This window comes from Artemia sp. Qi Xiang Cuo, chromosome 12 (assembly GCF_049724085.1).
Source record: "Artemia sp. Qi Xiang Cuo chromosome 12, ASM4972408v1, whole genome shotgun sequence".
Taxonomy (NCBI): Eukaryota; Metazoa; Arthropoda; class Branchiopoda; order Anostraca; family Artemiidae; genus Artemia; species Artemia sp. Qi Xiang Cuo.
Window position 1 is genome coordinate 4,410,847 of NC_142805.1, and position 27,939 is coordinate 4,438,785.

A 27,939-nucleotide genomic window follows, 5' to 3' on the forward strand; every position below is an offset into this window, starting at 1 on the left:
TAAACGCTAAAACTAGGGAAGGGGAATATAAAAGCATACTTTGGATAGTTTTAACTTGATCAGTTGCCTAATAATTTTAAACAATAGTATCTTTCCCCTATTTTGGCCAAAAGTAATGTTTTGCAAACATCAGCTGACAAAACTCTCCTCTTTTCTGTGGCAAAATCTCTTTTGCAACTTAAAAGGGCCCAGAACTTCAAAATTCTATTCAAATGAGGCTTTTTCTAATATACTATGACATAGTTTTTTGTCGGGAAGTTGATGCAATCAAATTAAGCAGTTTCCCCTTACAAGTGACTTTTATAGAGAAAAGTAATTGAACTTAAAGTCATTCTTGACTCATGACATCTTTATTGTCACTAATCCTTAGATGTATTTCTCTTGTCTTTTTCATTTTTCCCTATTTGTCTCATGACCTGACAGTCATTATACCAAAAATGAGGGAATTTCCAACAAATTGCATCCTTTTTCTGCTCGACGACTGACATTAGGAAATTGAAAAGAATTTATTCACCAGATATACTATGCTGAATTTCTCTATGTCAGTAAATTATCAAGGGATAACAAACTACCCTAGGCTCCCATAACTTCATTTTCATACAAAAAAGGTCGCCTTTCCTTCTTCCAATAGATTTGATCCGTTCTTGCTGCAACATAATGTATTTCAAAATCATCATATTTAAAACGGTACGTTGAAATATCCCAACTGATCCGTTGAAAAACGTGGCCGTTCCACCAATTAGGGATGTCAATTCACGAAAAGGCTAGGGGGAGGGGGCGAACATGTTGTGCAAAATCCAAAGGGGGCACCAATTTTGTTTTGTTTTAATTTTTTCAATAAAGATACTAAAAAGAGGCTTGTTCAATAAATACTGGACCAAAGTATTTTTTAAAATATAAGAGGAAATTACCCCTTGTAGCTCCCCCTGTTGACACCTTTTTAAACCTTTTAGATAGTCTTCTAGATCCCATGTCTCTGGATTTGCATTTTGCATTTCAACAGAAGGAATAAACAAATTGTATATGCACACGTTGTGCATGCCCCGTGCGTCAGCTATGCACGCGTCATTCCGAATCAGAAAAAAAAGCGAGTGAACCCAAGACTTGGACTTCTTTACACACAACAGAGAGAAAGTCTCCAACAGTCTTAAACTTTTTAGCAATATACGATCATTGACGTATAAAATGTAATAGATGAATAAGTCCAGTAGAACAAAATTACTTTTCTAATTGAATAGGCTCTGGAACTAAGTATCGGTATAAGTCGAATGGCTACTCACATAGATTTTGAGTAGTTTGTATCTTGGGAAGCGTGAACGACTAAACAGGCATAGTTTTTTAAAAGTAAGAAATGAGACAGGAGGATTGGGTTTTCCTGGTAGAAACAATCAATACATAATTTTCTCTTAAATATTCCACCGCATTTTTAAGGATGACACTGCTCAGAATTATAAACGAAGGGAAAATGGGTGATTACAATCCTGTAATTCAGTATTAAGAAATGCACTTGAATTCCATTGGTCGATTTATGTGACGCACTTCTCAAGCTAATCCCATTGTTTTTTTTAAGCGTATTAATTTAAAAAACTTTTCCACAAAACAAGTTTTTCAAAGAAAAGCAAAGAGCTCCATTAAGCCAAAAATAAGCACCAATAAAGTCAAATAATCTTCCAGGCACTAAACTACCACAAATCACTATCAATAAATAAATGAAACTCAAAACGAACAGAAATTGAAACTCAAAACGAAACTAAAAAATAAAACTCAAAACGAATAGAAATTGCAACAAATAGTCGAGTCAACCTCAAAACGAGCAAAGATTAATATGAGTTGGGCTTATAACCCCCATGCCTTCTCAAGACCACAACACAATTTGTGCTCTACTGAAAAAAAAAAAAAAAAAAAACAAATGACCGTGAATTGTCAGTTTCGTTGACATATACTGATATTGATTCCTTAAAGTTTTGATATTTTTTTATTTGTGAAAGTAAAAAAAGTGAAAACAATTAAAACGTAATTTGTTTACAGTAAAGCGCAAATTACATTCTGCTCTTGAGCAGGTGTGGGGGGGGGGGGGAGGGGGGCTGCAATTTTTTTTAATATAGACCAGCGTTTCCCAAAATAATTTGACCGCAGGAAGGTACGAGGTTCCAAAGTTATTCATTACCAACTAACATGAAAAGATACATTTATCTAAAAAAGCATTTCATTTTTGAATAAGGATCCAGGTATTTGTTTTCTTATTTCATTGACAAATATTCCAAAATAACTGCATAAGAAAACATTCGCGATTAGTAGGTTTAGAACTAGACCCCGGCACCGCGCCGCTGAGGGAGAACCGGCGGCGGCGGGGTCAAAAGCAGCAGCGGCGGCGTGTTCCCGATAAGGTGTCGGCGGCGCGCCGCTGGGGCAATCAACGTTGATAGCAAACATTAATGTTTTCATCAGTCTTTTTCAAATCACAGCTTAAATTTACAAAGTTACTTTTTCTACTCATTGACAGTAGACGTTCATAGGATACTCCACCTAGTAGCTACTGGTAGCAACCAAACTGTCATATTCTTGTAAAAACCTCTCACCTCCCTTCACACTCCCTTTTGTATTTTTTTTAAAGCAGCCATATAATATTCTATGAGATATGTCTCTGCTTTAAATTAAAAAAATGATTAACTTTTTGGCATCCCTGCTTTCAATAACAAATTCAAGACATTATCATTTAAATATAATACATCACTACCCCCCCCCCCCTTCTGGATACCCCCTTGATAGGATACCGTCTCTGCCTTAAATTAAAAAAAATAATTAACTTTTTTGCATCACTGCTTTAAAAAATAAATAAATTTGAGATATTTTCATTTAAATATAATACCTCCCTAACCCCCCCCCCCTCTGAATACCACCTTGATAGAATAGCGTCTCTAATTTAAATTAAAAAATAACTTTTTGGCATCCCTGCTTTAAAAAAAATCGAGGTATTATCATTTAAATATGATAGCTCCCTATCCCCCCCGTCTGGATACCACCATGATAGGGTACCGTCTCTGGCTCTCTGCTTTAAATTAAAAAAAAAAATTAAATTTAGGCATCCCTGCTTTCAATAAAAAAAAATCGAGATATTATCATTTAAATTTGATACCTCCCTACCCGCCTTCCCCTCTGGATACCACTTTGATAGGATATCGTGACAGCTTTACATTAAAAAAATAATTTACTTTGTAATTAACTAGGTCACTATATGGTTCAAACAAACACGCAAAATAACGTTAAACAGCTTAGTGCTCCTTGAAAAAAACAATTGAGGGTATGAGTAAAGGGGTACAATGACAACAACAAAAATGTCGAAATTATTCAGATATACCTCAAATTATTGGAAAACTGAGTCATAGATTCGCCGTGGCAATCAATAAGATCCAAAGAATCTAATTAAAAGGGAGCACACACAAAAGCCAAATTAGGCCAGTAGCCTATGAGAAATCGCAAAATACCCAAGACAATGAACAAGTCCCAATGGGGGGCCCTGGGTCTCTCAAAATCTTTCTATGGTTTCCCAGGTAATTTGATATCATTTTCTTCCATCTCCAGTTCAAGTGAACAAAATAATTATCTTTTTGGTATTCTTGCGTTTATTTAAAAAAAAAATGAGGCATTATCATTTAAAAATGATAGCCCCCTATCCCCCCTATAAGCAATAATTTACTTAAGTTAATAATTTAATATTAACAATAATTAATAATTTAAATTAATAAATATTTTTCGGGGTGACGCATAGATTCTCGGGGAAATACCCGAAAATTCGGGGATAGTGTGAGCCCTGCTTGATTTCTAATCAGGAAAATCGAAATACTAAACCACATGAGAAAGAAAAGCTCTGGCTTTGTGGTTGAGTGCAATAAAGATTTGCCGCAAAATTGATTCATAGTCAGCCGAACGCCGCCGCCTCTGCCGGCGGCGGCGTACCTGAGGCGCGCCGGCGGCGTAGCGACACTTTGGCGGCGGTAAACCGGGCCTCTCGTTGGCGGCGTTCGGTCGATCCGCCAGCGCTGCACCGGGGTCTATTTAGAACAGATAAAATAAAGTTTGTTTTTCCTATATTTTTTCTCAGTAAAAAATAGATAAGTAAAATAAAAGGCAACAAACACAAATGCCGTTCGGGAAGAAGCAGAGGTGCCGGAAAACAATTAAGTCGGGAAGCCCCCTGGGGGAATATGTCAGTAGCGCGCATAGGGCGTTGAATCTACATTTCAGTTGCTGGGTCTCTTTTACAGGCGCAAGTAGCAAGCCTGTCGCCCAAACTGCGGCGGGGATAGAACCCTGAGCCCTGTATTGCCGAACAGAGCATCAATCCACCATTTTGCAACTGAGTAATACTTCTTAAAAAATATGCCGGTTACTGCACTTTACCAGTTGTACCACGGAGACTTGTCTCGAGTTATAAACTAATAGGATGTAAATATATAAATTATTTTTGATTTGGAAATTAGTTTAATAAAATCTTCAATTAATATTGAAGAAATTTAGACATTGGAATTAAATACTCGACTAAAGGGATGAAATGTGTAAAAACTAAATATAGAAATAAAATCGTTATCATTTATGATTTAAAAGGTGAAATGGTTCACCTATTTGCTTCTAAGCGTTTTGATTCTAAAGAAACTAATCTTGAAAAGAAATTTAAAAAATTAGATAAATCTATGATTTTAAGGGATATTGAAAGAAAAAACAAAGATAATATAAATCATTTAAATATTGATTTTGAACTATCCATTAAATAATAAATTATTTTAAACTATTACATTTTATCAATAGTATAGTGAGCAATTCTCAGTGAGCAATTTCATAAGACCTGTTTTAATCTTAAAGCTCGTAGATAATTTCGGAGACCACACTGCTTTCTATGACGATAAATAAAAGTTCAAATGGGGATAACATCCTTTTAATAGACAGTGATGATGATAACAGTGATAGATGTGACCGAAATAACTGGTATTTTTGTTAATTTCTATCACTGTTATCATCATCACTGTCTATTAAAAGAATGTTATCCCCATTTGAACTTTTATTTATCTTAAAGCTCGAGATTAAAAATTGTAAAAATGTCAGAAATTTTCATTTAAATTGATGTGAATTCAATTGAAAAGGGGGTAAATTGATGGGGTGATCTAGGTGGGGCATTTTCTGTACTTTACTATACTACTGTTGACAGAGCTTAGCCAACAAGAACTGTTCCCCATTTAGGTTTTTACTGAGAAAACTTGGGAAAAACAAAATTACGATTTATGATCGCCTGTCGTGGTTTTGACTGACAAATTTTAGTTTCATTTGGATTGTCCCGGCGAGCTTATCATAAATTCTGTTAAAATTTCAGACAAAATAAACTCTCGTGTCAATCTCATAGAATATAGGATAACCTAATATCTGTCAAGTCCATACAATTTTATTTAATAATACATAACATATACTAATCTTGTGGACTAGAGTCATAGAGAAACAGAGAGTCAGGCGTTGATCAGGCTTTGCGATCCAATTAATGGCTAAAAATTTGGCAACAACGGCTAAATACAACAACAGTTGCCATCATTTTCCAGCAAAACCTTAAGGAGTAATTTGATTTACTTAAGAAAATACGTCAAAAATATGAACAAATGGAATTAAAGCCACTTTTTAACAGAGAAGACAAGGACAATAATTTTTTTGGCTTCAAATACAGCATGAGGCAATTTTTCCTAAGATTTATTTATCAAGGAAAACCTGGTGAAACCACTTTAAGTTAAGGCCAGGGAGGCTGGCCACCCTGGCCAGCCTGTTCAAAAGGATATAATATAGTTTAAAGGCAAATAGGAGAAATTCTGGGATTAAAGGCGTGTTTGAGATCGTGCAGTGGAGAGTGGGAAAAACAAAGAGCTTGCCGTTAGAGATAGCAAATGACAGGTCAAATTCACTGAAAATCATGGAGTTATATTAAAAGCACAAGAAACAGTTTAACAGGGACTCGTTTTGAGACTTTAGATAAATATAGTGAAATTTTCCTTATTTACAGGCTGAACAGAAATAGAGTGATTAAGCTGAATATGTTTTAGCCTACCTGACCATAGATAACCTTAATGTAAAGTTTATGTCTGCTCATTGAGAACTCAGAAGTTTTTTGTTTTTTATTGCAAAAATGGATGTTTAAAGCCTTAGATTAGAAATAAAAAACAGAAATTATTATTCAACTTAAGTAACTAAGAATAAATGGGCAAGATTAGGAGTGGTCTTGCATTGCATCTAAAGTTCTGAATCGTAACACCCGGAGATCTTTTCAGACGAAGGTGGGGATGATCTTGGATCACCCACAGATCTTTCGATGACCTGTCTCGCAGATGTGTTAATACCGGCCGAAAACGAATCGGTTGTTGGTATCTAAAATATGATCCCTGGTCAATCTGTATGTTTCTACGGGGTACCGATATAACCTCTATGGGAAAAGCTACGCTTATTTCTTAGCTTTACCGCAGATATCATTTACGATTCGATGAATTCGTTGGATGCCAGCGGAGGCCACATGTCTTCTAGCCGCAGATCTCGCTTGAGCTTCATTTATGTGCATCATTATCTTTAGCTGTCCAGAGCAGTTAGTCATCTAGAGTAAATTTGCATGCATCGTCGAAAAAAATGGCATAATCATCGTTTTATTCTTTAGTGTTATGTCAGAGGGTCGCAAATAAACAGTTTCAGTTGAGTTAAAAAATTATGTCGTGAATTGAATTCCTCCTTCCTGCTTATCCTTTACAGAAGTTAACAACTTCACGTTCCTTATTCAGTCGTAATTTTCTGAAACATCTAAATTACGCAACAACGTAATAATCATTTTATTCTTTAGTTTTAATTTACATTTTTGTTTACAATTCAATGTGATTTGTTGCTGTTTCTTGTTCCATACCTTTTTCTTTAGCTGTTCAGAGTCATTTGTCGTCTTGTGTAATTTGGCAGCATTAATTCGTCCTTCCTTCTTATCAATTACAGGTCAACCCACTCTAAACTAACCCATTCCTTCATTCTATTATGATTTTGCTTTGTCTTCTAACCGCTCACGCACACTAAACTGGCACGTTTCTTCTTTCCATTGTAAATTTGCTTTGGTTTCTAACCAAAATTTCGTTTTGCAACATTTTTGTTTTTAATTCAATGTAATTTTTCTCTTTCTTGCACAATGCTCTTTTGTTAGCTGTTCAGAGCAGTTTGTCATCTCGTGTAATTTTGCATGCGCCATAGATACTAAAAAAGATATGACCACTGCTAGAGGGTCATAAACTTGTCCTTTGGACGTTTTCTAGATCTTAATAGAGCTTAGTGGGAGTTAAAGCTGGAGAGTTCTATTAATTCCTTAAGGAGTCTGGGCACAATCCTTCCTTTCTAGGGGAAAGAAGTGAAAAGAAGCCAATATTCTTGTCATCAGAACATCTAGCAGACGCAGTAATAGGATTTCAATATCCATCAAACTGTTTACCGTAGTGTAGGGGTAATGAGAATCTCCTTATGTAATAGATGATATGAGCTTAGACCCCTCCACGGTAACGAATATGAAAATTATAAACCGAGTGGATGGCGTATGGACTTGTAATCCGATGTCCTTCGGGGTACATGTTCAAACCCTGATTCAGCCAAAAAAAATTCAAATTCCTTGCTTAGGGTGGGGTGTGTATGGCGTGACTCTGCTAGCTTAGCTGCCTGGGGTGTGTAAACAATGGGCCTTTTAGGGCCGAGCCTCGATCCAGTTAGATCGACACCATCAAAAATAAAACTATAAACTAAAATCCATTAAACTACGTCAAAAGTAAGAGTAAGCACCATAACTGAGACTTTCGGGAGGCCATGCTCACTCCAACCTTTCTTGGGGAGGAGGGTTGGTCCGTAAATTCCTTTCATCAGGACAATTTCAAGACCGGGTCATTGGAACTAAGCAAACAAATTTGCCGAGGTTTCTTCTTCGCAATATCTATCATATGGCGTCACATAGTCTTATTTTGATTAAATTTGTAAAAAAAAAAAAAAAAAAAAAAAAAAATTCAACTGAAAGTAAGAGCAAAATTAAAACTTAAAGCGAACAGAAATTATTACATATATGAAAGGGGCTGCCCCTCCTCAGTAACTTGTTCTTTACGCTATAGTTTGACTCTTTGGCAGAACTCTGCTTTTTAAAGTAATAAAAACCCATAGCGCAAAGAGCGAGGAATCGAGGAGGAGGCAGTCCTTTCATATACGGAATACTTTTAGTTTGTTTCAAATTTTAATGCTGCTCCTTACTTTCAGTTGAAAATTTTTTTTTTTATTTTATTTCTAATTGTTTGTCAAATAAAGCCGAGAAATCCATTATACACCACATGGTACCAACACTGTAACGACATATTTATTTAATGTTTTTCTGGGGGCAACCCCCCTCATATACGAGGAATAATCTATGATTTTTTCAAGTTTTGGTGTTGTTCCTTACTTCCAGTTGATTTTTTTTTTATTTTATTTGTGACGGTTTTTGAAATAATGCCAGGAAATCCGCTAACCCAGGTGTAAAATTTCCCCTGGAAAGCTCCCCTACAAACTTTCCTTTTCGTGAAAAACTCTTCCTTGGAAAATCCCCTCTCCTACAAAATCCTACCCTACAAATACCACAAAATTTCACCTCAAAATTGCTCAAATTTCGGGGGTTAATCGTGATTTCTTGGCATAGTCGGAGAAACAGCATTGGTTAAGGATTACCATAATGAGCCTTAACAAATAAAGGTTCTTCACATATCATATAGAAAGTACAAAACCATGATTGAAAAAACCACTCGATACAGATACCTACGCCCGATAACGCTTACAACCCTTTCCCAGGGACTATTGAGAGCCGTACTATCCCCAAAATCATGTTCATTGGACCTTTAAACTATTCTGCACAAAATGACTATCTCAAAATTTTGATCCGACGACTTTAGAAGAGTGACCTCTGGGGGAGGGAGGCTAGCTGCCCTCCGATCTTTTTGGTTACTTAAAAAAGGCTCTAGAACTTTTAGTTTTAGTTCAAAGAGCACTCTGTCGATCTTCTAGGACCATTGGTTCGATACGATCGCACCAGGAGGAAAAAAAATAACAAAATAACAAATAAATACGCATCCACAATCTTTCTTCTGGCAAAAAATACAAAATCCCACATTTTCATGAATAGAAGATTGAAACATCTACAGTAGGATTATCTGATACGGTGAATCTGATGGTGTAATTTTCATCAAGATTCCTCGACTTTAGGAGGGGGGGGGGGTACCCTTTTCAAAAAAGGGTATTCTTTAGCTAATTCTTTTGCTGTATATATTGTTTAAAATCCGTTTTTTAGAATTTCGGTTACTATTGAGCCAAATCGATCCTTACTTACAGTTCGTTACCACGAACCTCTTTATGAGCAATTAGTACAAGGATAACCTTATTCAATGACGATAAACTAATCATACTTTATCTTCAATTTTTTTTTGTAATATTACAATAAAAAATATGCTCCAAATACACAGAAGGGTCACAAACACCCTGTATAACTTAATATTTGTCTTAGTAAAATATGAAGGGAAGTTTCAGGATAACTAGAGAAAATCACAAAGAAAACAAAATGGCAGAAACTTTTTACTGTATCTGACATGCAATGGTGCAAAATTTATCGCTCCACTCACGAAAAAATGTCCAAGTTTTTACTATCTCAACACAAATAAATTAAGCAAATGTCTCAGCAATTCAATGTGAAGTAAAACAAACGGAACAGCTTAGATAGGGATGTATAAGACAGAGAATTGGGAAATAGGATTACTGGAGTGAGATATGAGTCTTTTGTTTGCTAAATTGCTCAACTTTAAGAAAACAAAGGTGGTGAAAAGCAAAAAAAAAAAAAAAATCGTTGCTGGGTCTGATTTTTTTATAGTTTACCAAAAAATGTTCCCAGATATTTGGAAAAATTTTGAACGAAAAGTCGCAATTACATTATATTCCCAAACCTCAGCTTCAATTTTTAAGAGCTTAAAGTTTCAGCTAGCAATTCAATTTATAAAAATTTAATTAATATAATTAAAGTTAACATAAAATTAACTTAACATAATAAAATAAATAATGAAATTAACTTAGTTAATAAAAATTAACTTAAATGTGAATGATGCAATAATGTAGTTGCCTCTTTTTTTCATAGAAAATATGAGCTTACCTGGCCAGTGAGTAGTGCAAAAACGACAATACCCAAGCTCCAATAATCTACCGCATGGCTGTATGGTTCACCCTTGAGTACTTCAGGGGCTGCAAGAGAAACACATCGTTACCAAAACTGAATATTGTTCAGAGAATATCAAATATTCGATCTAAAAGAATCCTTTATTGAAATTACTTGAGTAGCTACATTTTATTTTCCTCTTACTACCTTTGGAGCTACTGCTAATAAATGACAATATACTGACAATAACAATACTGACAATAACAATTTAAATTCGAATGTATCAACAAAATATCTTCAAGTATGAGAAATAGGACAAGGGCGCAGAACAGAATGATAATGCCAGACCGCTGCACGAAAGTAAGGCCTCAGAAACTGGGTGGGTAAATTAAATGTTTCCCAGTCTTCTCAGTCTAAAAAAAAACAAATAAACTATTGTTTATTGGGAAATAACAATTTAAAAGTGAATTAACTAGAAAAATATCTACAAAGATAAATAATAGGGCAAAGGCATTAACAATACCAGAACAATGCGTGACAGTAGCGCCTAATACGACTATATAATATAATATTATGTAATACGACTATATAATAGTTTATTATATTAAATTATATATAATATATTATATAATGCGATATAATAATTTATTATTATAATACTATTTTTATTATAATAGTTTCTATTAATAGATTTGAGAAACTAATCGATTAAATGACTCCAAATCTTCACTTAACAGCAGTTTTGTCGCATCCGAGACAAAATCAGTGTTCTGCGACAAAAAGCAGAAATTGACGATTTGCTCTGGCGCAAACTCTTTTGTCATTTAAAAAGATTAAATTAATTTCATTACAAACCAAATTACAAATATCATGATTAGTAGCAGCCTATAAGAAGACGTAAAATGTTCTGACAATAAGTGGCTACAATTATATCACCTATATAACCTTAAAATCAATAGCACCGAGAAAAAAAAAAAGTTAAATCAATCAACCATAAATTAACGCGCACTTATTCCTATTACTCTAGAGGAGAATTCGAAATCTGTGTGTTTATAAATAAGGGCTTGGGGCATTCCCTCTACGGTTTTCAGACATGCCGAATTTCCGTGGGTTATTCTTCTCCAAGATCACATCCCTACATCTAGCTATTTCTTCCCCTTTATAAATATATAAGCCACATATATATGCTTGGCCAGTCCCTTCCAGCCCGGGCCACTAAGTGCGTTCCCCAGGTGGCGGATAGGGGAACGTCCTACAGACATGTATGGTACCTCTATATGGAAGGGAGACATGGACCAAGGGGGGCCCAGCTTTTGGGGGTCTATAATAATAACTGGGGTAAAGGCGCCCAAGCGCCATAAATGCAGTCAAAGGGGGATGAAAGCGCCTTTGATGCACACTGTGTAGGGACCACTGGTATAAATATGGACACGCCCGTCAGTTGCAAACCTTCCCCTAGCAATGGGTTATATTCTATGGTACTACATGATACCATTGTGGGAGGATCCTCTACAGGAGGACAACTACAAAAGGGTGAAAAATCCAGACTTGGACAACGGCCTCTGCAAGTCGACGGAGAGGAGTAGCTCACCGCTGTCAACAAATCAGCGAAAAAATCTACTTCTTTCAAATTTGAGTATGACCAGAAAATTAAAAGATCAAAGTGCTACCTCGTCCGGGGTATCCAACGACGCTTGTTGGAGTGATGCCAAACCTGCTACCGCATCCGGGGTAAACGACGATACTTTCTGGAATGACATCAAATCTGGTACCATATAGGGGAAAACCGACGATCATGGCCTGGCTGAGAGGCACCTCCCCCGAACCGGAGAAGAAAATATCCTAGGAATCACTTTCTTATTATCAGAACGTACCAACAATATTCACGTTACTCCGGCAGGGTGTCGACTTCATTCCATCTCCAGCCGTCAAAAAGTCACTGATCAACTTTACTCCTGTATCGGAAAGAATTTCGACCATCCGTCTGAAAGGACCCATCAAAAATCTCTGAATCATCCAGATATACGCTCCGGGCTCTGCCCGAAGTGAGGAGGACTGGCATCAATTCTGAATTAGAATTATAAGAAGTTAATTCTTATTTTTCTGTAATTCCATCAAATGTACCATTTCGTACTTTGTTTTCTATATTGCAAAGAGATTACGGAGGTTTATGGAAGCATTTGACCTAGTTTTAGTTGACGACCGGTCATTCAACTTACCACTAGTGAATATAAGCACTAATGCATTGGACTAATTTCATTTGATTTATTATAATCATGGTTCATCTGTTTGCTCAGAATCATATTTTGACAATAAAAAAATATGGATGTCGAATTTATTAACTTGATGAAAGAATTTCGAATAAAAAAAACAATTTATGTTTTCATAGTCTCTTTTTTTATTCATAAATAATAAAATTAAAGTCGGTGCTGGGGTACCAGGGTCGATTCTCAATGGATTGGTAATCGGGGCAGCAACTTCCTAATTTTGGCACCCAAGAAATTAAAAGCTATCTGAAATCGGGCATGCTGGATGCTAATTTCGGTGATCAGCGAAATCTATAAAGTTATATAGGTAACATGATAATACGTTGCCGGTGGGCATCAATGGGACAATTATGTATAAAAGAAAAGGTATGCTGGAGAAAAATAAGCCACTTTTATAGACGCAAGAAATCTGTGAAGAAATCTACGTTGTCGAGCTACCTATAACTACTCTTCCACCCAAGAACCAGGGTCGGATCCAGGATTTTGTTAGGGGGGGGGGAATAGTTTGATCCGAAGAACTTGCGTTAGGAGTACGTTTAATTAACACAATTTTGTGTTAATTAATTAAATTACACTACTTTAGACTACCTTAAGGGGGCCCTCGCCCCCCCCCCGTGGTCCTCCACTGCCCAGAACCAAAAAGTAAAGTCATAAGAATGGAACATCAATATGCCCTAAAAAGTACCCTTAGTGACACTAACTAAGGAAAAATACTAAAAAAAAAAACTTTTTCAATACCCATTAGACCAAAATATTAAAAACCTACCAGAACTGAAACCCAGCTTGTTTGTTACCTATTGTATCCTCTGTGTAATTAGCAAGCACCTACACTGACTTTAGATGCCTATGGGTCCCTAAATTAGTAAAATGCTATACATATCTTACATTCCAAAAAACACCAACCTAGGTACCAAAATCCTGTTTTTACTTCTGTTTATACCACACTATGTCTCAATCACGTCAAAACATCTTTGAGACGTATATCTCACGCTCCAAATGTACTATTGCATATCTACAAGTTACAGCAGTTGAAAAGAGGATAAAACTTAATTCTTTCTTATAGAAAACAAAAAAAAACCTTCTAGGAAATATATTCCCTAGATAACAACTCCCTCAAGTTCAACTTCTCCTTAGCTTTGACAATGGAATACCAATGAAATGGTTTTTGGGTATTAACTGTTAGTTCTTTCAATTTTGAAAGATATCCCAAGGGAGTCTTAAGAATTATCCTCACAGTACAAAATAACAGAAGAACATTTTCATTTTAGACCTTCCCCTTCGTAGAAAAACCTCCTTAATTTCGAAATAGCCTCGAAATGTGCCACGTTTATTGCTGAGAAGAATTCTTTATTCTAGTATTGCTGTAATAACTACTAGTATTCTAGCAATCACTAAAAACATATTTCTCGAGAGAAGTTAAAAAAAAAAAAAAAATACCGCGAAATTAATACCTAAAATGAACAGAAACAAAGCTCTGCAAGTCAAATTTAAAACGAACAGAAATACCCATGGGTGAAGAAACGAAACCTAAAACGAACAGAAATTAAAAAAAATAACAATTCCAACTCCCAAATTTCACTGGGGGAGCAAATGTTTTACATTGACCGACGTTTAAACCCCCCCCCCCACCCGGAAGATACCCCCTCCCAGAAAATACACCACCCCCCGAAAATATCCCCCCTGAAAATACACCCCACGGAAAATACACCCCGGAAGATAATCCCCTCCCCGTGGAAAATATCCCCTGGAAAATGCCTCCACGGAAAATAACCCCCTCGAAAAATACCTCCCCGGTAAATACCCCCCCGAAAATATCCCCACCCCCCATGGAAAATAATATTTTCCAAATTTGAGAATTTTATTTCTGTTTTGTTTTTTATTTTCAGTAGGAGGAAGGAATTTTCCCGGGGGTATTTTCCGCGTAGGGGGTATTTTCTGGAGTTGGGTATTTTCCACGGCTGGGTATTATCCACAGGAGATTATTTTTCGGGGAGGGGGGCATTTTCCGGGGGTATTTTCCGTGGGGGTATTTTCTGAGTGGTGTTTTCCGGGGGGAGGGGTAAACGCCTAGAACCTTTGTAACGAGATAAAAGAACGACAAAATATTGTAGTGATACACGAAATTTAAGACAGTATAAAGTCCTACACGAAACGTCGTAAAAGAAATAAGTACGTATGACACAATATTGTGATGTTGAACACGAAAAGTAAGAGGGGATGGCGTCCAAAGTGTACACCATAATCACAAAACAGGAGAAAGACACAATATTCTTAAGTGAAACATGAAAATGTAGAGGGGATGTCGTTCCCAATGACATTATCTCAGGGCAACAGAAGGATATAGGACACACTAGTGGAATGTTAAACCCAATAACTAAGACGGGCGTGTCCGTGACGCACAAAATTATCACATGACCAAAGGACAACACAATGTTGTGATGTTAAACAGAAAAACCAACAAAAGGTAGTATCCGAAATCTAAAGCATTGTCACAAAATTGAAGAACAACACAATATTGAGATGTTGAGCACAAAAACCAAAAGGAGATAGTGTCCAAAATCTACAGCACTATCACATGACTGAAAAATCACACAATGTTGCGATGTTGAAAACAAAAACTAAGAAGAGATGGTGTCCGAAACATATGGTATTATCACAAGAAAGAAGAATGAAACAATATTCTGACGTGAAACTCGAAAATTAAGAGAAGATGATTTTTGAGATCTACAATATTATCACAAGGCAAAGGAACAACATAACATTGTTATGCTTAACACAAAGACTATGATGAGTGACACAGTATTGTGATTAGACTTAAGAGATTAAATTAAGAGAATTAAGAGAAGATGATTTTTGAGATCTACAATATTATCACAAGGCAAAGGAACAACATAACATTGTGATGCTTAACACAAAGACTATGATGAGTGACACAGTATTGTGATTAGACTTAAGAGATTAAAGTAAGAGAATTAAGAGAAGATGATTTTTGAGATCTACAATATTATCACAAGGCAAAGGAACAACATAACATTGTGATGCTTAACACAAAGACTATGATGAGTGACACAGTATTGTGATTAGACTTAAGAGATTAAATTAAGAGAATTAAGAGAAGATGATTTTTGAGATCTACAATATTATCACAAGGCAAAGGAACAACATAACATTGTGATGCTTAACACAAAGACTATGATGAGTGACACAGTATTGTGATTAGACTTAATAGATTAAATTAAGAGAATTAAGAGAAGATGATTTTTGAGATCTACAATATTATCACAAGGCAAAGGAACAACATAACATTGTGATGCTTAACACAAAGACTATGATGAGTGACACAGTATTGTGATTAGACTTAAGAGATTAAATTAAGAGAATTAAGAGAAGATGATTTTTGAGATCTACAATATTATCACAAGGCAAAGGAACAACATAACATTGTGATGCTTAACACAAAGACTATGATGAGTGACACAGTATTGTGATTAGACCCTGGCACCACGCCGACCCATCAACTGAACGCCGTCAACGAGAGGCCCAGTTGACCACAGCGGAAGTTTCGCAACGCCACCGGCGTGCCGCAGGCGTGCCACCACCGGCAGAGGTGGTGGCATTCGGCTGACTTTGAATTAATTTTGCGGCGATTTTTTATTGCGTCAACCGCAAAGTCGGAGCTTTTCTTTTCTTGTGTGGTTAGGTATTTCGATTTTCCTGATTAGAAATCAAGTAGGGTTTGCAATATCCCCGAATTTTCCGGGAATTTCCCAAAAATCTATTTGTTACCCTGAAAAAAAAAATCGGTTCGGTTCCCCGAATCCCCAAAAATCACCCAATCACGGTGCCACCCCTAGTGATTTATCACTAGTGACTATCCCTGCCAAATATTACTTAGTATGCGGTATCATAATTCTTCACTGCTCTCTTGTTCGTTAATGTTCGTCTCTTTTGTTAATTTGCATATAAACCAGATAGTTACAATTGCAATATACACGGTTTTTCATATGTTGACAAAAGTATCGTATTTATGAAATTAAATAAAACACAAGTTTTTTTTTAACTGAAAGTAAGGAGCGCATTAAAACTCAAAACCAACAGCAATTATTTCGTATATGAAAGGGACTGTCCCCTCCTCAACGCCTCGCTCTTTACGCTAAAGTTTTTTTTATTATTTTAAAAAGTAGAGTGTGAAAAAGGGTAAAACTTTAGGGTAAAGAGTGAGGTGTTGAGAAGGGGACAGCCCCTTTCATATACGGAATAATTGCTGTTCGTTTTAAGTTTTAATGTCGCTCCTTACTCTCAGTTAACAAAACTCGTTTTTTATTTAATTTCTTAACATTTTTCAACTAATGTAGGTTGAATTTTGACTCACCGTGCATGAAAAATTAAAGCACAATTTGCATATTAATTTTGGCAGATTTATTCCGGATATGAAAGGTCGCCCCTTCCTCAATACCTTGCTCTTTACGCTAAGGCTTTTATCACTTCTAAAAAAGCTTCCTATTCTAATTAAACATCCCCTGTGTTTCAACTTTAATAAACAGTCAAACTTTAGCGTAAATAATAAGGTATTGAGGAGGAGGCATCCCTTTATAAATGGCATAATTTCTGTTTATTTTTTGAATAATGACGGTAAATCTGGCTCACTATCTATGAAATATACCCCTCCTCCTCACGAAAAACTTCTCCGTGGAAATTTCATTCAACGTAAAGTGCACCCCCCAGTCGAAGTCCCTCCAAACTGTTCCTTCCTCGCTGAGAATCCCCCCCTCTCTGTAAAATTGCTTGTGGACGATTAACCCTTAAAAATTCTCATTAGTATTTTTTCAATGGAACAATAGTTTAATCTCTAATCGGTTTCTTGATCACTCCTGAAATGCCCCCTTCCGTGAAAATTATTTCTTAGAAGACAAAACGCACGGAAAAAAAATCCCCCGAATAATTCCCCCGGAACATCTCCATATAAAGAATTAGGCAAAGAGAATGTAAGATAGTTAAAAAGAACTTCGTATGGCTATTCTGTTAAAACACCCCAGTGTAACATTTCCCATAGAATATTCACTCATCAGAAGTTTCCCTCCCCAAGGAAGATTATCCCCTTAGAAATCCATCCCAAGCTACCCCCCCCCCCCCCCAAATGGATGTATACTCCCCGATAACAAATTCTATATGTAAACAATGGGCAAAGTTCACAACTTGCAGCCCTTCCTCAGGGGACTGTGGGGGTCATTTTACACCTAAAGACATAGTTATTAGTTTTTTCGACTCTGCTGAACAAAATGGCAATCTCAAAATTTTTATCTGGTGACTTTGGGGAAAATATGAGGGTGGAAGGGGGCCTAGTTGCCCTTCAGTTTTTTGGTCACTTAAAAAGGGAACTAGAACTTTTCATTTCCGTTCGAATGAGCCCTCCCGTGATATTTCAGAACCACTGGATCGATACGATCACCCTTGGAAGAAAAAAACAAACAAACAAAAAAAAAACGAATAAACACGCATCCGTGATCTTTCTTTTCGCAGAAAAAATTACAAAATTCCCCATTTTTACAAATAGGAGATTGAAACCTCTACAAAAGTGTTATCTGAAACGCTGAATCAGATGGTGTGGTTTTCATTAGGATTCTATGACTTTTAGGGAGTGTTTCCCTCCTTTTTCGAAACTAAGCCAAATATTTTCAGGCTCGTAACTTTTGATGGGTAACACTTAACTTGATAAAATTTATATGTTTGAAATCAGCATAAAAATATAATTCTTTTGATGTATCTATTGGTATCAATATTCCGTTTTTTAGGGTTTCGGTTCCTATTGAGCCAAGTCGCTTCTTACTTACAGTTCGTTACCACGACCTGTTTGATGAGATTGAACCATTTCGAATGCCGTTTCCCAATTGCTATAAGATCCTTACATCATTCGTAGTCAAGAATTTTATTTTTAAGTTGAAAAGAACGCATACACTATACAGGTTCAGTTGGATTTGAAATTGATAGTCAACAGATTGTTGCGACAGCTGAATCGTAAGTTTGCAGAATTTTGTTTTCTTTTGCTATTTTTAGATATATTGTTTTAATGTTTAATACACAATCATTGAAAGCCTGATAGATCAAACAAAATACGATCTTCTTTCTGAAAATTTTTTAGCCCTCCCCCCCCCCCCTAAAAAACACCAAACAACCTTCTTTTGTGACAAAATTTAGCTATAAACTATGTACAAGGTTGGGGAATTGAAGATTGAAAAGGAAGTAACCCCAAAAATAAAAGCAATATGAGCAAAACAAAATATGGCATAGGAGGCTATCATTTTTAAATGATAATACCTCAATTTTTTTAACTGAAAGCAGGGATGACAAAACATAATTATCTTTTTCATTTTTGCGGAGACGGAAGAAAATGATATCAAATTCCCTGGGAAACCATAGAAATATTTTGATAGAACCAGGGCGCCCCATTGGGAATTATTGATTTTCTTGGGTATTTTTGGATTTTTCATAGGCTCCTGGCCTAATTTGGCTTTTGTGTGTGTTGCCTTTTAATTAGATTCCTTGGATCCTATTAAATACCACGGCAAATCTATTATCTATTATTTCAACTATTATGCAAGGGTTCTGAAACGCCACAGCCATTTCGTTTCTACCAGATTTCTACTTCTCTTGACGAATAACGGAGATGACTAGCGTCAAGCCAGTGACTAGAAAAGTTTTTAACTCAGGAATAGGCCTGAATAAATTCAAGCTTGGATTTGAGAAAGACTGATGAAAACATTAAATGTTTGCGGTCAACATTGATCGCGCCGGCGGCACGCTGTCACTACTATATTTGGTCCCACTGCCACAGGCCTTCTCTTATCGTCATGGTTCCGGGGACTAATTGTGATGTTAAGCATGACAAATAAGATACATAAGAACTTAGTAAATTTATTATTAATTTTTTTTAATATGAAAATTTAGACATATAATAGAAAAAGTCACGGAGTTCCGCCAGAAGGCTTTTTTTGCCCTCGTTGACTTCCGTGCTGCGTTCGACTTAGTGGACATAGAGGTACTTTGGAAGATTTCAGCATCGACTGACCTCCCCGAGAAATACTGCAGAGCCTTCAACGCTTTACATCATGACACAGAGAGCTGTGTTCAAGTCAATGGCTGGCGCAGCCCATTCTTTCAAATCAAGACAGGGGTGCGTCAAAGATGTGCAGTGGCCCCAGAGCTTTTCAATTTCATCATAGACTACGTTATGACAAAGACGACTTCACGTCTCAACTTTGGACTCAAGTTTAGAGATCGCGTCATCTCAGATACTGATTTTGCTGACGAAGTGGCCATCCTAGCGGACTCCATGGATCAATTGCTGGAAGCGCTTCAAATCTTACGAGAAGAGGTCGTAATTGCAGGACTACAGATAAACTGGAACAAAACCAAAATTATGCCCATAGACCCAACTTTTCCTGCTGTCATTTCTCCAGTCAGTCTGGACTCAACAAATAGCATAGAAGTTGTCCAAAGTTTACCTGCCTGGGATCCAGGATTTCTTCAGATGGCCCCTTCTCCCCAAGCTGCAAGAAAGGCTATCCAATGTGTCTTCTGCCATGGGCAGGTTGAACCGTCACCTTTGTCAAAACCGAATATCAGTCGTTCAACCAAACTCCAAATTTTCACCGCCCTCATTAGTTTTGTGATGTTTCATGGAGCTGAGACTTGGCAAGCATCAACCGCAACCCTTATGACTATAGAGAGATTCCAGTCGAAGAGTCTGAGAAGGATACAAGGTCTACAGTGGGTCAAATTCGTGAGAAACGAGAAGCTGCTGCATCTCATCGAGCAGTCCCGTTTTCTACCCAAGCGGCCGAGCGTACCTCACGGTGGTTTTGACATCTACTTCGAATACCCCCGCACTTACCTGCAAAGATGATCTTTGACTTTGATCCTGTCAAAGCCGGTTAGAAACGACCTCCAGGCCGACCAAAGAAGCGATGGTCCAACAGCGTATCCGAGTTCCTAGCGATGGCAAATATCAGACCAAGTGAAGCGCAAGCCCTTACAATGGACCGAAGCGGACGGAGGAGGCAGACGTCACTCTACGCCAAATAGCACCCGACAGGTGACCTAAGTAAGTAAGTAAGTATTGCGATAACAAAAAATTCTTTTCTTATCATATTACTCTTGTGTAAGAATGCATGTTCTTGAAGCATTATAATAAATAAGACAAGCATTTTTTAATGGCAGGGTCTGAGGACCTTGTTGATCCACCTTGTATAAATTATAATCTCTATTTGTTTTAAGTTTTAACTAGACTCTTTACTTTAGTTTGGGAAGAAAAAACTCTTTTTCTGTTAGTTTTTTATATTGTAGCCTATTAATATATAATATACATGATTATATTTTATATTATTATATATTTTATTGTTATATATTACAATATATATGATTATTCATAATACGAGGTAAGCTGCAGCCCCCAAAAAACTCGTCTTTTAATAAAAATAACTTCTATACCAATGCTTTGAAGATAGAAGTCTATTTCGGTGAAATTGATTTTCATGATTACATAGAATCAGAGGCAACGCTATAGCGTTGCCTATAGTAAAGGCCATACGGCTCGAATGTTTAATTTTTTTTTCTCCCAGAGGCACTTCATACGGAAGGGGTCGTCGTATAAACTTCAATGGGGACTCATTCGATTGGAAATTGAGAGTTCTTTTGCAATTTTTAAAGGTCAAAAGTGATTGGAAGGCAACTAACACCCCTTCTACGCCTACCATTTCCCCAAACACATCCAATCAAAATTTTGAGATAGCCCTTTTGTTCTACGTAGTTGATTCCCAGACATAAATTATGTTTTTGAGGAGGACACTCCCCCCACAGTCCTCAGGGCAAGGGTTGTAAGTTATGCCCAGAGGGCATATAAGCTTTTTATAGAAATTTTTGTCGTAGAAACTTCAAAAAGGGCTCATTCGATTGGAAATTCAAAGGGCTTGTACCTTTTTTAATAATCGAAAGTAATTGAAGCGCAAAAAAACCCCCTCTCACGCCCATTTTTCCCCCAAAACATATCCAATCAAAATTTTGAGATTTGTTGCCATTTTGTTCACCGTAGTTGAAAATTTTGGAAATTAGGTCTTTGAGAATGACCCCCCCCCCCCACAACCGTCAGGGCAAGGGTTGTAAGCCATGTCCTGGGGGCATATAAGGTTTTTATAGAAAGCTTTGTTGTAAAAACTTCAAAAAGGGCTCATTCGATTGGAAATTTAAATAGTTAGTGTCCTTTTTAATATTCGAAAGTGATTGGAAGACATCCAACACTCCTTCCACGCCAACTATTTCCCCAAACGCATCCAATCAAAATTTTGTGATACCCATTTTGTTCAACGTAGTCAAAAGTTCTGGAAATTATATTTTTGAGCAGAACACTCCCCACACACTCTTCAGGCCAAGGGTTATAAGTTATACCCTGGGGGCATATATGGTTCCTATGGAAGGAATTCTCGTATAAACTTCTGAGAGGGCTCATTTGATTGGAAATTGAAAGTTCTAGTTCACTTTATAAGCGTCAAAAGATATCGGGGGGTAACCAGCCCTCCCCCTTCGACTCCCTTTTTTCCCACATACATCCAATAAAAATTTTTGAAATAGCTATTTTGTTAAAAATAGCTCAAAGATCATATAACAAAAACGTTGGTGTTGACACAACCCCCCAAGAACCGGGGGCAGGCGTTGTAAGTTATGCCCTAGGGACATAAATGGTTCTTATGGAAGGGATGCTCGCATAAATTACAAAGAGGGCTCGTTTGATTGGAAATTGAAAGTTCTAGTTCACTTTTTAAGAGTCAAAATGGTTGGAAGGCACCTAGCCCCCCCCCTACCATGCCCTTTTTTCTCAAACCCATCTGATAAGAGCTTTGAGATAGGCAATTTAAAAAAAAAATAGTTCAAAGACTATATAACGAAAACTCCGGAGTCGACATAGCCCCCCAGGACCCGAGGGTAGGCGTTGGAAGTTATGCCCTGGGGGAATATATAGTTGTTATGAAAGGGATGCTCGTAAAAACTTAAGAGAGGGCTCATTTGATTGGAAACTGAAGTTGTAGTTCATTTTTTGAGGGTCAAAAGAGATTGGAGGGCAACTAGACCCTCTCCCCCACGCCCCGTTTATCCCGAATGCACCCGATAAAAATTTTGAGATAGCCATTAAGTTTAAAATTGTTCAAAAGTCAGATTACAAAATAACTCAAGTGTCGACACAAACCCCCAGGGCCCGGGGGCAGGAATGGTAAGTTATGCCCACTTTCTAGTTAACTTTTTAGGAGTCAAGAGCTTTAAAGGCAACTAGCCCCCCACGCCTTTTTTCCCCAAACCCATCCGCTACAAATTTTAAGATAGCCAGTTTTTTTTAAAATAGTTTAAAAATTAGATTATTAAAACTCCGGTGTCAACACAACCTGGAGGGGTAGGCGTTGTAAGTGTTGTCCTGGGAAAGTATATGGTTCTTAAAAAAGAGATACTTGTATAAACTTCAGAGAGGGCTTATTTGATTGGAAATTGAAAATTCTAGTTCACTTTTTATGAGTCAAAAGATTTCCGAGGGCAACTAGACCCCCCCCCCCAACAACCTTTTTTCCCAAGCCTATCCGATAATTTTTTTGAAAAACCCATTTCATTAAAAATAGTTCAACGGTCAGATAAGAACAACTCCTGTGTTGACGCAACCCCCCAGGGCCCAGAGGCAGGCGTTGTAAGTAATGCTATAGGGGCATATATGGCTCTTATGGAAGGGATGCTCGTCTAAACTTCAGAGAGGGCTCATATGATTGGAAATTAAAAGTTTTAGTTCACTTTTTATGAGTAAAAATATATCCGAGGTCAACTGGCACCCCCCCCCCCCCCAACATCCTTTTTCCCCAAGCCTACCAGATAAAATTTCTGAAAAAAACCATTTTTTTCAGAGAAAAAAGGGTTTTATTAAAAAAAAAAAAACGCATTAACAACAAAACCCGAAGTTTATTAAACTCTTATGGGTAGACATCACCCTTTACAAAACCCTACATACACAATTACTACCAACCATACTTAGCCTCCCCCCCCCCAAAAAAATAATAAAATAACTAAATAAATAAAAATAAACGAAATAAATTAATTTCTAATAATTTCACGACATAATTGGATACCGAAGACACAAAATTGAAAATCATTCTTCTATTCTACCTCCTCGTCGCCCTCCCCAAAAAAAGTGTTTCAAAACCCCTACCTCCCTCAATTTACCCCCTGCTATTCTCAATTCCCCCCTCAATTTCCCTACCTCCTATTCTACCTCCCTCAAAACCCCTATGCCTTCCCAAGGCCAGAAAATAATTTGCACTTTACTGAAAAAAATATAAATGTTTTTACTTTTATAACTTGAATAACTCAAATAATATTAAGATTTTGATTACTAAATATCAGTATATGTATATTAAACTGACAATGCACACTCATTTGTATTTTTTGCAGTAAAGTGAAAATTATATTCTGGCCTTGGGAAGGCATAGGGGTTTTGAGCCCAACTTATGTTAATTTCTGCTCGTTTTGAGTTTGACTTGGTTATTTATTGTAATTTCTGTTCGTTTTGGGTTTTATTTATTTATCGATGCTGATTTGTGGTAGTTTCACGCTTGGTAGATTATTTGATTTTATTTTTGCTCATTTTTTGTTTAATGGAGTTCTTTACTTTACTTTGAAAAACTTATTTTGTGGAAAGTTTTCTTAATTAATTTCTGTTCGTTTTATATTGACATAGTCCTTTCAGAGAAAAAGAAAATAATAATTTAAATCTATTCTTTTTTTTAAGAATTTTTTTTTTTAATTTTTGGCCTGTTATTTGTATGCTGGAGAAAAATTTTCAGCAATTTTGAACAACATACACCCTCTTAAAAATCTAGACACTTATAGAAGTGCTTAATTTAGTTTCATACCTCCTCTAGTTAGTAGTAAGGCATCAATTTATCCCGGTCCTACATTCAATCCTACATTCACGCCTACAAGGATATGTGTGTAGTCTAACCGGTACATTGGGTTGCCAGGGCCAGTCCTCTATTAAAATGAACGGTACATGCCTTACCAGACTGGTTTTATAATATGACATCCATTTTTTGGAGGTCAAACAGAGAGAGAGCGGCGGTCAGATCTAACTTTATTAGTAGTTGGATTCGTATATAAGGAGTAATTTTAATTGTAGTTCATATTAGTAAGAGAATTGAATTCAGAGAGAGAATAGTTTATTTGAGAGGATATTAGTGGAGAAAAAAATGAGTTGTGCATTTACATTATTGGAGATTAATGATCGAACCGACAGCAGCAGCAGCAGCAACGATATACGACTAGCCAATATGGTGGTGAAAATAATTGCTGGTTCTAGACTATGCCTTGAATGGGATATTATGTATGCTAGATATGTGATATCATTAAGCTAATTTAAGCAGGAGGAGCAACGATGTTTTGCTGGAAAAGTGAATATTCTCTATATAAATAAACTTCGGTCTGCATTAGATGTCCTATCGAAATATATTGATGAGAACAAAATGCATCAGTGAATATTATTATTGTAATTATGTTAAATAAATATGTTTCTAAATAAATCGTATTTTTTGTTTTTTTCGATAGTAGACTTACGTATATTTTATAGAGTACAAAGAAGAAATTCTGATTAGTCTGTAGTTGGTTTTGAGAAAGTTAGGACTCTAAAAAATGGATAGATTGGAGAAAGATCGAAACATGAGGGATCTAGTTCTTATTGAAAATCATTTGATTCCAGATAATGATTTTATAGAGTTATGATTTCAACGTAAGATATTTTCTCGGGGACTGCTTTTTGATATAATGAAACTGATTTTCCATCATTAGACTATTGTATGAAGCTTCTACGTCGTGGTCCAAATGCATTTACACAATTTATTGATATATTGATCACGACACGGCAAAATGATATTTTGGATATGCTTTTAAACATTAGTTTAGAAATTTAGGACTTTTTTCATAAGAAATATGGTGCCCAAGGATGATTTACTCCTCTCTCTCTCTCTATCTCAGGCAATTTTTGTTGTTGCTAGGTCAGTCTCATTGTGGCAGGGAAAATTACAACGCAATAAGAAAAATTACATACATACCCGCTTTGTATGTACTCACAGGGCAGCTTGTCATCATCATTCGGAAATTGCACAATGATTGATGAGTACAATAAGAAGTGTTGTTTCTGTAAACCATGTAAATCGCATAGAGGATATGCTGTACAAATTAAAGGTTGTATTTTCTGTCTTGAAGAGGTGTTTGACTCTCATCCTATAGGCCACCTATGCTCCAATTGTCATTATGATAAATGTAATCAGTGGGAGAATACATATCCCAGTACGATTGGAAAGAATCCTAAGCGTGATTTTAGGTTATTGCTAATAGATTGGTATCGTAGTTGTTTTATATTTTTATGGGAGGATGACACGGGTAAAATATTAAACTGTTTGAAAAAAAAAAGAATATGGTTTCTACGTCATCGTTGTGAAGACACCGGGTGTTATGATTATAAACCCACTGATTTTTATTTGGCTGTGACGGAATGTGATTTGACACTTGAGGACACAGTTTGTGAAATTGCTTCAAATAAGCAAATTGAAACATGTGAATTCTATAGAATGAATGAGAATAGTATCATTAATTATACAAAGAGATATGGCAATAGGTAATTCACAATCTATTGTAGAAAATTTTATCCTTACATTGAAGTACTTCAGGATCAGTACACTGTGAAGTCGGATAGTCTAACTGCACTAGTTGTTGTCGACAAATACCTAGCAGTGGATGAAATCTAAAGAGTAGAAAAGTCGTTTTATAAATTATATAAATTTTTTTTATTAATAAAAAATTTCACATAAATCTTTATAAAATTTTATTCTTAGGGCACTAAAATCAATATTAAATACACTTGTAAGTATATTCTCCACTAGAAAATCGTTCAATTGAGGTAAGTCAACGTAGATGTCGAGAAACTGATTGTAGGTGTAGCCACGACCTCTGAACATGAAAAAGAGTAGTGCATGAAAGCCACATGTCTTAGTCGTTAAATCCTGTACTCTTCTTTGATTTTGAATAATGATCTCCCCCCTGCGTTCAATAAAGTTGCTGATGTATGGAGCGTAGAATTTATATGATATGACACGAGAATAAAAAAATTCAATATTTTTCGCTGTGTGAAAGATGCATAGGCCATGACCGGTCTTCGATATCGACGCACTACTATTGACAGTGATTAAAGTATTTTTAACACATGGAATTTTTCAATGAAGCCCGAGTATATGCAATAGGACTTGTAGTGGGACATATATGGATCCACACTAAATACATTGATTATTTGGTTTGTGTTCATGTCGGTAGGTCTAGTATAACATTGCCGTCGAGCGTGATTTTCCAATAGGTTTCAAATTGACTCAGTGATACTAGCATGATACTCTCAGTCAGAGCATTGTCAAATGTACACTCTAAACGTACATTCCCTGTTCGTACTATGGTCATATCCTGTGTGCCTGACAAGTCCAAAACAATAACCCCATGATTTTTTGAAAACATTGAATCGGTTATTCCATTTTCAAATAGTTGATAATCATGATCTAGGGATTGCATAGTCAACTCGTATAGAGTTCTATACGATTTTTTGTCAAATGATAAAGTGTACAGTGGAATACCATTCACTTTGCACACGAGGCTAGATAGACCAAAAAAATTAAAATCATGGGGGGATTTAGTCCAGGATCCAAAGGCACTGCCACTCTTCACAAAGGCCAAAGCCAATTTTGATGGGATTTTTCCATTGATAAATGATGAATCGCTATAGTTACGAGAGCCGGTGGCAATGTGATGCTGATTGGTGATCGTAAGGGGGACAAAAAGTTTAATAGTGTTACCATTGGTTCTTTGCTTTTCCATTGGCAATGCAACAGAGCTCATAACCTGTTTTTTTCGAACATGGAGACTTGCTGATGTGATATTGACAATTGTATCGGGTGCTGCAGGAAGGGTTTGTCTCAAAATAAAATTCGACGGGGACATCTGCAACATTATTTCAATCTTGACATTGGGGGGTAGCAATTGGGATATATTGAATATCTTATGATTTAATTTTCCAACTAAATTATGCTCCTGGGTCACTGAAGTAGTCAGCTCACCGTCAGTATCAACACCTGATCTATATTCATAGCTTAATGATGATCCTCTTCACTCCTTGTAAGCCTTTGGTGTCATTATCATAAATTATATGCAGATTGCATAGTTTGATAAATTATTGCTAGTATTCACCAAAATTCGATGAGTAAATACATTCTTTTTTTTCAATAGGTTGTGTAGAATACAGTTTTCATAGGAGGGACCGTCGCCGGCAGTTGGAGTTGTATTATCTATCTTTTTCGTCAGCACAACATTTAAATCAATAAATATTGACGACAAATCAATGAAATAGTCTTC

General features: G+C 36.4%; 1 protein-coding gene across 3 annotated transcripts in view; it reads right to left on the reverse strand.

Annotated features, from left to right (window-relative positions):
• The window catches only part of S6KL (ribosomal protein S6 kinase like), a 598,861-nt gene that overhangs the window by 227,464 nt on the left and 343,458 nt on the right, over positions 1-27,939 (reverse strand). For all 3 annotated transcript variants that reach the window (XM_089097759.1, XM_089097757.1, XM_089097758.1), the window contains exon 9: positions 10,199-10,287. In XM_089097759.1, coding sequence (XP_088953885.1) covers positions 10,199-10,287 — 89 coding nt within the window. The remainder of the gene's footprint in view (positions 1-10,198; positions 10,288-27,939) is intronic.